The sequence below is a fragment of the Haemaphysalis longicornis genome, unplaced genomic scaffold, assembly GCF_048455015.1.
Source record: "Haemaphysalis longicornis isolate Haplotype H1 unplaced genomic scaffold, Haemaphysalis longicornis Haplotype H1 scaffold_2, whole genome shotgun sequence".
In the NCBI taxonomy this organism is placed as follows: Eukaryota; Metazoa; Arthropoda; class Arachnida; order Ixodida; family Ixodidae; genus Haemaphysalis; species Haemaphysalis longicornis.
The window spans coordinates 83,989,527-84,003,680 of NW_027526295.1; the positions used below are offsets into that span (position 1 = coordinate 83,989,527).

Sequence of the window (14,154 nt, forward strand, 5' to 3'; positions counted from 1 at the left end):
CACGGAACGGCCTTTACTGTGGAGCTGAGGAAAGGGTTACAGCAACAGCAACTACAGCAACAGCAACTATTACAGCAACTACAGCAACTATTAAGCTACAGCAACACGGATCACCAAAGAACGAGGGTGTACCACCCCCAAGCGAATGGACTAACGAAACGTCTGAACAAGACAACCGCGGAAATGCTGTTAATGTAAGTCGACGTTGAACATAAGACTTAGGACGAAGTGCTCCCGTATTTCACGTTTGCGTAAAACATGGCTATCCAGGAAACAACGCTGACGACGCCATTCAAGCTTGTCTACGGATGACGGCCGACTACGATGCTTGACGCCATGCTTCCTCGTGTAGAAGACGAGGACGTCAACCCCGATGTCCAAGGTTACCGTCAGCGTGCGGAGGACACCCTCCAACTCGCTCGATTTCGTACAACGCACCAGCAGCTGGTGGATGCCGGGCGCTACAGCCTCCGACGCCAAGACGCCGACCACCCAGGGGATGGCATGTGGGTTTGGACTCCCATCCGACGACGCGGACTCAGTGAGAAGCTTCTGCGACGGTATTTGAGACCCTAACATATTCTACGACGTGTTGGCCAACTTACCTAGGAGGTGAACCCCGATGGTGGTTCCGGAACATCACGACGACGCACGCGGCACAAAGTTGTCCGAGAGGTTCGCCTAAAATATTAATACGCAATATGACGGATCTTTTTTTTCGGAGTATCTTTTATTTTACCATCGGGTCGATGCACTCTGAGAGGTTTGGTGGGGAGTAATGCCGCGAACCAAGCATTGGATTTGTTTTATTTTTGCCGACTGGCGGTGCCTGGATGTGTTATCTGTGTTTTCCGTGTGCGAAGTGAAGCCCGTGTTCCATTCTTTATTTTTATGGCGCACGTGTTATAGTGAGGAATGTTGGGCCAGACCGGTTAGAGAGTCCCGAACCCTGACTACGTTCTTGGAAACGCACACACAACAAATATATTGTTACGTTGCGGCAGGACACAGATGAGACGACCGATGGGATGGGGTGAAGTGATCTATTTACAGAATGTGCACAGCAGCCATGACAGAGACCACGTGCAAGATGCGCGCCAGGAACGTCGTCGTCGTCGTAATCGTTCTTCGGTCAAGGGGCTGTGAGGCATTGCACACCTTAGTCCCGTAACATCACTCCCCGGTCGAGGGCGACCATCCCGGTGGATGCCGAAGCAACGTGAGGATTGCGATGCAGTGAGCGATGCGATGAAAACATACAATGGAGATTTGCCTGCCGCCACAGCTGAAGATGACGTCCCTGTTGACGCCTGGCCCCACAGAAACGATGTCTTCAAGCAGGAATGAACCGTCGGCGGAATTCGAACCACGTCGGACGAAAGGGCTGGGGACACGGCGTCTTCTTTGGTCTGTTCTCGGCTTGTATCGGCTGTTCTTCAGTGGCTGCACACGGGCTGGGGACACAGGGCGGGGGACGTAGTTGAATGCAGGTCGCAGTGGGCTGGGGCTGCCCGATATGGCTGGTGGTCCCTCGACGATTTCGCCCAAGGCAAAGACGCTGCGATGTGGAGGCCAGGATGGGGATGATCCCGCATACTTCACCACAATGTTACGTTGCGACAGGACACAGATGAGACGAACTATGGGATGGGGTGAAGCGATCTGTTTACAGAATGTGCACAGCGGCCATGACAGAGACCTCGCGCAAGATGCGCGCAAGGAACGTCGTCGTCGTCGTAATCGTTCTTCGGTCAAGGGGCTCTGAGGCATTGCCCACCTTAGTCCGGACCACCTATCAATACCCCATAGCGCCATAACCCGTCACCGAAAACGACGAAGGGGGTGCGGCTGGCCCGAGCGATCATGGCCGCTTGTAAATAGATCACATCGTTCTGCGGCAACATCTTGTAAATGCATCACTTCATCGTCGCCCATGGTTCGCCTCATCATTGTCCTGCCGCCATGTAACAATATTAACGTGAGATATGCACACAGTGCAATGGGCACTCAAGTGCACGTACGAGTAGACGCGGAAATACAATCACGAACGGACGAGAGCGGAAAGAGTTAAAAAGCACAAGTTATACTCTTTAAACGATCGTAGAGGCGGCACCGTGTCGAAGTGATGACTCAGAGAGCTACTTCTGTGTGGTCTACGATGGGTAGTGACGGTCTAATAGAGCAGGTTACTGAAGTTAATTGCAGATGGGTTGCCCCACTGGCCAGAAACGTGATGGTTACCGATGGCTAGTGGCGGGAGAGAAGAGTATTAGGCCTGATCCTCAGCAAGGCCTCGCTGCGCTCCCTTCCAGGGGCGCAACAGCTTCTTGTCGTGTCGTTGACAGCCTGGCTGGTGGCTCGGACGGGATAGCCAGCGACAGTCCTTGGGTCTATACCGCGAGGATGGCCGTCTTGCTGCGCCCGAGACCGAGCAGCATCCTCCAGCTCTTCTTCCTCGGAACTCGTGTCTTTCGTAGGGAACACCAGTCGAATTCGGTAGATTGGTTTCCCTTGATTTGGTGCAGCGACAGCTCATCACAGTTACCTCTTTTGATATGGAGAGCATTTCAAACTTACGTCAGAACCCTAAAATGTTATTCTTTGATCTACCTTGTTCTGGATGAAACCGACAGTTCGAGAAACACTCGTGCCCAAAGATAACTTCCCGGCAAAGCAGACGCCGCGGCATTCGACTCGCCGACGTTCGCCGGCACACGTCACTTTGTTGACTGCTGCTTGACCGCCTGTGTATTCTTTGAGTTGTTATTGGAGCACAAGTTCACTCCAATAAACTTGTTTTCCTTGTACACTGCGTCGTCTTTAGCTTCGTGACAATATGTTCTCGCTCTGTCTGCTTTGAAAATGCGAAAGGCTGCGTTGAGGACACTTCTTAAACTGCATTTTCGACGCAGTGTTAGGGAGAAAAAGCAGGGAAAACCAAGTTATGTGTTTAGAAAAAGATATTTCTTTCACCCCTCTGTTTGAAACGAGTACTACAACTCGCGTTTCTCTGGTATGAAAGGGCTCTCCAATATTTTTCTCGCTAAGCTTGCTAGCTTCGGTAATTCCACTTCAGAAACGAACCAACGTTTTCATTATGACGTGTAACTTTGAGGTATGCGCCATCCTTGTGAAGTACGAGTGGTGAACTTACATTTTTCTTACTTTCGTCAGCTCTAACGAATGCGACTGCCGGTATTTTCTTTTCCGCCATAGGACTTGTGGTTACAGCGTTTGCTGCCATTTGGTGGCAGATAGATGCTCAAAATCTGTGCCAGCTTTCCTTCCAGCTAAGTAGTCAAGTTTTCAAACTTATGATGATAAAGCAACAATTTTGCAAACTACCAACAACCCTTGACAAAGGTGGCAGAAGGTATAAAATTTGGTACAAGCATCACTTTTGTTTTATAACTACTGAAAGCATGTGCGAATAAGAGGCGGGGTCTGTTTTGGTTGATTGCCCTTTTCAACTAAGTACTCGCTCTTCGACCAGTATCAGCACCTTTTTATTGCCCACTTGCTTGTATCTTCGCAAATGTGTTCCTGTGGTACACTAAAGAAAACGACATATTTTCTTTATGAAAACATAGGAGCAGTTAATAAAATATTTTTACTATGATCAAACAAGGCTTTTCCTTGATGGCATAGTTTCTTTCCAATTCAGCGTTAGACTGGCTTGCAGCCTTGCTCTAGCATTATTGCCGCCATATAATCACACAAGAAAGTTTCAAAGAAGGCATTTTCTGCTGCATTTCAGTTACGCGCTTCTTAGAAGACAGAGAATAAAACAGAAAAGCCTACATCCGCAAACGTGCACTAAGTCCCCGAGGAAAGCAGCAAACAAATAAATGGTCGTGCTTCCGGCGTGTTGTTTAACTCCGCAAGTTGTACCCAACAAGAAGAGGAAGTTGTGTTCCTCTTTTTGGGGCGGCGCTACGCGGCAGCACAGGCTCTCCACGCACTATAAAATGCTAGGGTGCCCGCAAACATTCACACTAACCTCACCTGCTAGCCGTCCTTTCACACAAGTGAAAGCAGCATTGTGAGCTCAACAGTTCTGTTAAACATAGTTCGCTCGAACCAACCATGATTGCGAAGGTAAGATATCGGCATTGCTGCAGAATAATGAAAACATTCTAATTTTGCGCACGACATAGATCCTACGATTCCTCATCCATATGCGAGTCACGACACCCACCGGAGCCATATTTCTTTTTTGCTTTGTTTCAGGTCGTCATCGCATCCCTCCTTGCCTGTGCCTTTGCCGAAGGCCCGTATGGTTTTCAAGGCAATTTCTACAGGGGACTCCAAGGTCCTCTTGAGGCTTCAGCAGCCACTCCAGACGTTAGTTTGTTGGATCCAGTCTACGTAAGCACCTCAGTTACTCTGCTAAAGGGACATTCCGTTTGCTGCTTGAAAAGTAATAGTTGACAGCGTATATTTATGAAAGATTAGGGAAACGTCACTATGGCAGAGGTAAAACGAGTATGGCCACAGACAGCGTGCGGTGTAATGCCGGTGCATTCTACTTTTGAATGCAGCAACGCTTGTTAAAAAGCGTTTCATATTGTACACATTGAGACCATATTGGATTTTTTTATTTCCGGAACCCTTGCCCATAGAAGGCAAGATCTCATCTTGTAAAAGGGTAAAAAGATCCGTCTAACCGACTTGTCAAGAGAACAAAACTATCAGAAAAAGCGTTACTTTTTAAGTTTGAAACTTTGACCCAGCACCTCCACGATTTAGCGAGCCGGTGTGATCGATGCACCCGTAGAAAAGCACATGAGTGCGGTCGCTAGCGCAGCTGAAAAATTAGTATGTTTCTTGACTGCAGCGAGATCCCAAATAGCTTTGGTCGAAGGCCTTGCTGATCGTAATAAAAGAGCCAGCAAGGCGACAATTGTGAATAATTGCCGAGTACATTCATGTGGTAATCTTTTTAATATTTTTAATAATAATAAACAACTACGAGTATTTGAACCAAATGGCCTTTTTCCTTGTATGCATACCGAATGGGTAGTACGAAACCATGCGTCCGCATTCTTAGGTTAACCAGTGCACTCACTTGAGCGACGTGCTGCGCCGATTTCGTGCTATCCTCCTTGATGCTAAACATGTTTGCCGCAGTACTCAGCTTCGACTGTCGTATGAAATTAAGTGTTAACAAAACAAGATGCATGCATTCCTTGCTTCAAAATAACTTGGGTGATGAGACTTAAGTGGGAAGTTTGCGACACTTGTATGCAACATATTATGGGACACCCGAATGCATCGACTTGCGACACGTGAATGAACAACTTGCGACACATGAATTTATCATATTTTGTCCATGAGGGAAAAATCTTGCGGTCGTAAGCAGTGGACGCCACTAAAACCTCGGGCACCATTATGCAAACCAAAATATTGAGCAGTTTTAGCAAAATCGTGGCGAAACGTTACACTAACGCCTCAGTTACCCTAACGCGTAACCCATGTAGGTAGCGAAACTGTGTGCAACCTTCACAACAATCACGATGGTTAATGGCGAAGATCGCAGCCAATTTGCTTTTTCTTCGTTGGTTATGACGTTTACTCCATCTTTGTTATACAACGGTGAAAAAGAATTAAATAAAATTAAAGAAGCAGAAAAAAACTAACCGAACGCACACACCTAAACTAGACGCCCGCTGGTGCAACATGCACCGTAATAGGGGTTCTGCGTCGAGCAGCTGGCCTGATTCCTCCCCCCCCCCCCATAGTCACAGCTGAGTTAGTATGCCGTTTGACTCCCGAGTACTAACTCACAATCGTGGCTGGCAGTTAAAAATAAAAAAAAACTGGACGTAGCCTAGGTGGTACGAAGACTGACTTTGAATCCGTAGATCTACCAGATCCAGGTTCGAATTCTACTGGTTCCGGTTCCGGTGATTTGTTTTCTTTACATTGTTATACTCATTTTTGTGAAACGCCGGCATCGAGAAATTCCTAACCAGCTCCGCTGTAAAAAAACCCACAAAGGGAACGACAATCGAACCAACCCAATCAAAGCAACAGGCGAGTGACGTAGCCACATAACCCGAACAATCAAATATGAAAACGTATGAAAGAAATATTAACAAAAAAAAAACAAATTAAACAGCGTTCTTCCCTTAGCTTTCGACTGAAGGTGACCTATTTTTCTGAAACGAAAATGGACTGCAACAGTATGCTAAATTTCTTGCTTCCCTCACCAATTTACATCGCACTCCCGATTAACTCACGCAGCCTCCACAGCCGTACAGCTTCGGCTACGACAACACGGACGAGTTCGGAACGCGGATATACCACAATGAGCAGAGCGATGCCAGCAACACGAAGACCGGCTCGTACGGCTACCGGGATGAGTACGGCATCTTTCGCCGGGTCAACTACGTCGCTGACGCCAACGGATTCCGCGCCACCATTGACACCAATGAGCCGGGAACGGCGGCGGGCCGCAGCGCCGACGCAGTGTTCAACGCCAACCCAGTCGCCGCTCCAGTACGGGCGAAGTCAGCAGCTTCCGCCCCCATCGCTGCATATCTACCCGCCCCCGTGTATGGCGGAAAATACACTGTGCCCGGAGCCAGGTCTCCGTGGGCAAGGCGATCTAGCAGATTTTGACGTTAGAATTTGAAAGTGTCAAAGTAGCTGCACAATAATTGCTTCATCTGTTTCATTAGAGATAAATTTAGTTGGCAGCATTCCTGGCAGCGTTCTTTAGTTTCTTGAATTAACGGTGGAAAATCACAAATAGCTTTACTGGTGAAGCACCTTGTTTCTCAGCTCTACCCTTGGTGATTTTTTATGTACTGGTTTTGTTTTCTTGTTTTGTGCCAGAACGATAGGCAACACTTCGCCAAATAAAGCCTTATAACAGTGTCTATCTAAATAACTTTCTAATACAATAATGACCGAAACCTTACTACATACTTCCTTGACTGCTGCTCAGTGACTACATACTTCCTTGACTGCTGCTCAGTGTCTATATACCTAACTTTCTAATAACATAATGACCGAAACCTTACTACATACTTCTTTGACTGCTGCTACTTCTATTGGACGCACCCATATTCCTCTTTCTTGTGGAACAAATGTGCTTTATTTATTGTGCTTTCCCCTATAGCTGGCCTCGTGGAACTTTAACCACACGGCAGCTTCATTTAAACAGATGACGCAGCAGCATTAATAATATTATTAGTTCAATATATCCATTTGAATATTTTTAGCTACATTTAATATCCAACTTTACCACCATGTACGATTCCATGAAATTTTTTGTATACTTCCATAGAAATAAAACACCATTGCTCCTTTTTCGTTGACCTCCTTCTCTGGAAATGAATTTGTGTTTAGGCCTGTGAAGTACGGGAAACGTAATTGGGCATGCTACCCGGTTCTTATATTGGCGATGGCTGAAATTTTCGGTGGGTCAGGCAGGACTCCCTCGGCGTTGACGACGTGGGCCAAAATCTATAGTTGCTCTACGGAAAGCGGCCCTTCTCAGGTTTAGGCGTTAATGTAATGTTCTGATTGCATTAAGCACGGACTACAATTTTGGGAAGTGGTCGTTGATGCTCCGGGCGAGTACCACAATGTCGTCGAGGTAGACGAGGCCGGTGTGCCATTTGAGGCATGGTAGCACAGTGTGGATTACTCTTTCAAACGTTTCTGGTGCCGTGCACAGTCCAAACGCCCTTACCTTGAAATCATACAGGCCATCCGGCGTTGTAAACAGGGTCTTCTCGTGGACCTTCTCAACCTGTCCAATTTCCCAGTACCCAGTTTCCTAGTCCGTCGAACAGAAGCACTTCGCGTGTAACAGGGGGTCAACGGCATCCAAGATTCGTTAGAGGGAGTATACTTCTTTTTTGCGTCTTTGATCAATAGACTGTATTCAACGCAGAATATCAGAGTGCACTCTTGTTTCTTCACAAGCAGAAGTGGAGTGGCTTTTGGGCCGTTGCATGACGTCGTCGTAGAAAATGCCTTCAACTTGAGTGCGCATAGCTTCATCCCCACACACGGTATGGTGAATGTCCCCTTGGTCGACCGCCATCTTCGGTTATGAAGCTCTAAGTCGATTATAAACAGTCGCTGTGACGGCGCAGAAAGCCCTCAAATTTCTCTGGTCCCTCAACCCCTCCAACCCCCCCCCCCCCCCCCCCACAATATATTCCTGGCAATGATTGCGTTTGCAGAATATCTCCTAACGCTACGCAGGGCAAGTGTCACTTAATAAAAAAATCTTGCCCAAGGCGCCGAGCGCACGCGTCAGGCTAGCCAGGATCCAGCATTCGCCGCAAGAAAAGCCGAGCGCAAGCGACAAGGCCACCGAGACATCGAGAAACCTTTGATACCCTCCCCCATCAGAATTTGTAATGGTTTACACCAGCTTCTCTGGCTTTCTGCTTTCACAGGACGGGATGGTGACTTTTTTATTCCTTTTGGCAGTGCCGAGTCACGTCAAAGAGGTGAGCACACAAGAAGGCGGCTCCAGATTCGCGCTGAAAGTCGCCGGCAAACGATCACGCTATTTTGTTGCTGAGTTTCTTAGACAAATGCAAAGGGAGCGCCCTTCTTTATGGGCTCATATTCCTCCGTGAAGTTCGTGATCAGAACTTGAATTTTCTCTTCCGTCAAGCATACAATACATCTGATAACAGAGACACCACGCTCCAGAAGCAAGCTGAGGTCGCTCTCCTCGATAGCTTCGGTGTTAGGGGCACCACCTTGAGAGTATATTGACGGCGATCATCAGGCTTGCATGGGGAGGCTGCGTGACGAGGTCTTCGACAGTCCCGAGGGAAGTGCCTTCTGCGCTTGAATTAGGTGTTATTGCACGATATCCGAAGCCACTAATCGACTTGGCCGGGCAGTCAATATTACCACCGTTGCCGGTGAAAAAGGGCGTGCCTAGTATTACGTCACGGGAGTGGTTAGGCAATAAACAAAAGCAGCAGTGTACGTGTTGCGTTTACGGTGATGCGCGACGTACAGGTTGCACTAGCCGTGACGAAATGGCCGTATGTTGTGAGTTCGTTTGGCCCGTTCCCAGTTGTATTAAATGTTTCCACTTTCGATCCTAATGGTCCGCTCATCACTCAATAGTCGGCTCCAGTGTCTATTAGAGCGAATATGACAATCCCTTCGAAAGATTTGTGCACATCTGCAGTGGTCATTTTCGAGTTTCGGGATCGTCTGGGTGTCGTGTCACGGCTGGTTGCCGTTGATTGTCGGTGTCAACGCTTCGTCATTCTCGTCGTCTTTTTAACGGCGGGTTTGGTGCTGTCGGCAGGGTGTCGTGCACTGTCGCTGCGGTCGTTCGGGGGCACGGGGTCAAGTCAGGGGTAGATTAGAGAGTTTTGCCTTCGTTGCGTAGTTGCGTCATTGGAGTGGTTTCGTTTTTTGGCCGCAGTGCAACTTCACCTCAAGATGCTGCTGCTTTTAGTTTACCGTTCACGGGAAGTGTAACCTTCCACATTTTGAAGCCGGCGTTGCTGCGGCGGCAAAGTGATGCCTATGGATAGGGTGGCGGCAAACGCTTGACGTACGGCAGGTTTCTATTGTTCCGAAAAAGGTACTCGTCGATCCCACTCAATCGTTGGCCTGCTGAAGGACGTTGTACATCGATGGAAAAACCTCGCACGCCGAATAGTTTGTAAGGGCAGTGAAGGCAGATGTAATGTTAGCACCCCGGACGGTGATCTGGTGTCCGCTACACCTCAGCCTTGCTTGGAGTAAGGGGTTGAAATGCACGTGGTTGGCCGGGCGTCGTTCAACGGGGGTCCCAAAGGGCGTCCGAGTGACGAACATTAGAAGCATCATGACGGAGGATGGCAGCACCGGACGATAGCTGCAGCTTTTCGCATGCTTTCAGCATCACATCAGATACTGCTGCAAACTTAGCTGGTTTCGTGGTTGGGAGAGTTACGGAAAATTGCGAATTTATGTTCCCTTCGCGAACTATGGCGCTTATCGTTTCACGCAAGGCACCCTTTGAGGCTTCAAGGGCGTCCGCCGAGTTAGCTGCGACGACTGTAACCTGTAGTCGTACTGTCTTGCGCACATGTCCAGAGATTTCTCAATCCTGGCAGCTTCTGGTGAGAACTTCGCGATGGTTTCTTTGTGAATGACGCACTAGTGCAGCGAGCAGCGCGGGCTTGACACCTCGTATTAGGAATTGCAGCTTTTGCTCTTCCGCCATGCCAGGGTCAGTGTGACGGAACTGCCCGTTCATTTCTTTAACGAACAAAACAACACTTTCGTTGGGGTGCTGGACCCCATTTCCACCAAGATGTCAGCACGTTCTTTTCAAACAACCTCAGTGAATGTTTTTAGCCATTCTGTCGTGAGCAGGCTCCAGGACGTTAGCGCACTCTTATGGTTGTCGTACCAAGTTCAAGAAGCGAATCCAAAATAAAAAAAGACATGCCGGGGCGTTTCGTCTTCATACGATCTGTTAGAAAAACGCGCGCGCTCCAGCCTCTTCAGCCACTCTTCTGGGTCTTCAGCAGGGGATTCCCACAGCAATGGCGGTTCTTCAGGTTGTTGCAGAACGATTGGTGAAGTTACTTCTCGAACCATGCTGTCGGTTGCAGCGGTTGTTTTCCTGGGTCTCTCTGGCAGGAGACAAAACCCAGGCGGTAAACCTTGCATTCTGCTGCTGGCTCCACTTGGACTGGTTGGAGGGCTTCCAGAAAGACTAGGTAGCGTAAAGGATGCGTACCCAGCACCCACACCAGATGTCACGTATCCAAGCACCACGTAGGTTTTTTCAAGGAACAAAAGTTTATTTGAGCGAATTTGTGCTCCACTAAGAACTCCACGAATGCGCAAGCGCAGAGGAGCAGTCAGCAAAGTGACAGGCACAGGCGACTGTCGACAAGTCAAAAGCAGCAGCAGTTGCACGACGAGCACTTACCTTTCTTAGAAACCATTTCTCGAACAGTCGAAACACAACGAGAACAGTTACTTATATGCACCGGATAGCCTCCGGAGGCCGACTGGGAGCCAGCGACACTTCGCGCCACCTTCGGCACATAAGCGGAAAACTAGATTGGTCCCCGCAGATCAGCACGTTCCTGGATGGGGCGCGCTCCTCGATTTGATTGCGAGTGAAGCGTATAAGTCGCCACTTTTAGCGTTACAACGAAGCACGAGACTGCACCGTCATTTTGCCATACAGTGCAGGTGAGTGAAGAGGATAAAGGCCCGCAAGAGAAACGTTTGTACAGCTTTCCTTCGGGCACAACTTTCTCAAACTATGCAAGCTGGGATGGCTGCATAGAATAATCAGTGCAGCTCACGCTAAAGGTGCAAGGCTTAAGAAACAGCAGAACGTGGGGTCAACCGATCTTCTCCCAGCACTGACAGCGGATTCCACGAGAGAAGGAGCAGCCGGACCCCAGTAGTGCGAAGCCGTTATGGACGGCACTGTAAATTAGAGACCAATAAAGTATGCGCAGCGTTTTATTAATCGTCGTGATCCCTGTCGTCGTCGACGTTTCCGGCGGTAAAGCCGCTTACGGCAAATCGTCTTGTAGCGCGTCCTCGTCACTTCTTCGGCAGCTGGTCAGGTGGCCGTCTTCACGTGTGGATTATGAAGGGATGGTTCTAGGCGCGGGGGACCCGTGGCGCGCCGGTCGCTACACCACGACGACGACGAAGGCTAAAGCTCCTCAAGTAGCGTAAGCCCACGCGCAAGACTGGACTACGCCGAGCGGTCACCGCGACGCACGCGGTCACGTGCGCTAGGTCGTTTCTGTCTCCGCCTGACGCATTTGTGTAAGCCTGAGCAGCTCTGCGGTCAAAAACACAGGGGGAATGTCGGTGCCGGATTAAAGGGTCGGAGCGCTTCAAGATTTGCATGCAGGCACGATAGTAAAGTTGATACCTTGACGGAAAATGTGGATTGATTGGTATCTTATAAAAACGCATGTACAATGCTTGGAGCAGTAGATGATGATTATACAATGTGCGGCGACTCTGATAAGACAGGTGTTCTTCGTCAGCTCTTCATAAAGCTAGCTGAACCTGTGAGAGTACACAATTAGCGTGAGCATGATGAAGTACTCTTCAGTGAGCTTTATGAAGCGCTCTGTCAGGGGAAAGCAGGTCAGTACACTATCACAACTAATTTCTACAAGGGAATACGTACGTCCGCATAATTTAATTTGAAATAGCGCATAAAAGATTCATAGGAGAATTTTATAGGATTTTTAGTGTACAAAAATCTTGAATTGCTGGAATACTGGTTGGTATTTTGTAAGTGCGAGGCAATAATGCATTACAAAGGGGCGAAAAAAAAGGAATGTATACCACTAAGCATATCCTGTGCCCTTACTTTGAAACCCACTGCAATGAATGTAAAAATAGGTGGTTTGGCGTGCGTGTAATGTAGAAATATTGGCCAGTGTGGTTAGCTTAGTGGTTTTAACACAAAAGTGTTTTATTACGGGGTACAACAAGGCCTCACCGACGTCATACCCGCCGCGAAAATGACATCGCCAGAAACCGGTGGACTGACGCGGCAGTGTGGTTTCGAGCCCACGATCAGTCTTGCCGCAACGGCAGGTATGAGATACTTTGCCAGCTGAGCTCACGCCTGTTCAGATTTACGAATGCGCCTCATAACCTTCCCTATAAAAAACTCTATACAAATGGTGCCGTCGTCTAGGATATGTGAAGCGATGTAATGCTTTGTGACACAAGTGAGCGCTAATAATTGGTGCTACTGCTGCGGCCCGCAAACTCTGCCTCTCTCGTTTCACACGCTGAGTTCTTCGCAACTCAACCATCTGCCGTAGACGCCACGGAGCATGACCGAAGTTGTCGAACCTCTGCTGAAGCGACCCGCCAGCAGGACTTCGGTCTCCAAGCACTTCCACAAGACAGCTGCCTACCCCCAAATTATGCTCTTTTCGCTGCCGCGGACCGTGACTTTACCAAACGATTATCTGACAACCAGTTCGGTTTTGTTCGCACGGTTTGCGAGCGCAAGTGGTTTCAGTAGGATTTACGCAATGCTCCTGCGCATGTAATCTAGTGTCTTATGTTGGTGCCTCTAACTGTGCCATACCGATGAAATATAAATAGCGATGTGGAAGTTCACATCGATGCACAATAAACGTTCAACTGCTCTTGTGAAGGAGCAGTTCAACGTCTTGTGTCTTATGTGTGTGCAGAATTTTTCTCAGGCTTGCTAAATAGGGTTCGGAGTGTACGCCACACACGTCTATATATCACCGGGGAACGCTCAATAAAAAGGCTGCATTTACGCTTATCTGTAGGCTCGCTATGTACCTTGTAACTGTGCAAACATGCGTATTTAAAGGGACGGAAGAAAATAGAGCCAACTGAGAGCTTATAATTGAGATGCAATGCGTACGCTGAGTCAGGAGCTGATGGCATGGCTGGTGCGCTCAATAGTATCGTAAATCTGGCGAAGAATACTCAACGTAAGCTTTCAAGGAAGTATTTCTACCGCCTTCGCGCTTACATCCCCTACCATGCACCTTTAGCCTGCGTGTCTGCTTCGATCCATGTAGGGATTGCGTACGTGCACATTTGCAATGTGTGGCGTCGTTTACAGCGTATTCCCCTCCGCCCCCCCCCCCAGTCTGGATAGTGCAACGCCTTACATATCCACTGAAATGCGAATCTGGCGAAAGTAACACACTTAATCGTTATAATGACCTCAATGGCGATAATGTGTCGTAGAAAAATGTGAAAAATAAAAAAACAAGAAAAATAGAAAAAAAATAAACCTTTAACAAAGGTGATCTAGAAGATCCCATATATGGATATGGTACATCTCACCTAAAAACGGTAGAAGCAGCCGAAAATCTCTCAAAAGAACATTCAAAATACTTATCGAAAATTGGCGCCCTTTGCACAAGTGGGACAAGGCTGAAGAAAAAGGTGAGCTGACAGCCCCTCGCTCTTACTCCTGCACTCGGCTGTTGCGCTATCACAGCCGCCGCCCATGAAGACCACTGCAAGATGAATGCCTGCATACACGTAATGTCACGTGACCACGCTCAAAATTTCCGCAACTCTGAGGCTGTCGCGTGCCTCTCCTCGCAGGCCGTCTTTTCTCGCGCCTGGGCAGTCTTCCGACGCTGAATGTTCCTACAACGCCTGACGACTCAA

General features: G+C 48.4%; 1 protein-coding gene across 1 annotated transcript; it reads left to right on the top strand.

Moving 5' to 3' along the window:
- Nucleotides 1–4,086: 4,086 nt before the first annotated feature.
- On the top strand, nt 4,087–14,146 carry LOC144168115 (cuticle protein 10.9-like). The gene is made up of 4 exons (XM_077697174.1): nt 4,087–4,098; nt 4,231–4,368; nt 6,247–6,590; nt 14,089–14,146. The coding sequence occupies exons 1-4, from the start codon at nt 4,087–4,089 to the stop codon at nt 14,144–14,146; spliced, it is 552 nt and encodes a 183-aa protein (XP_077553300.1).
- The last annotated feature ends 8 nt before the right edge of the window (nt 14,147–14,154 follow it).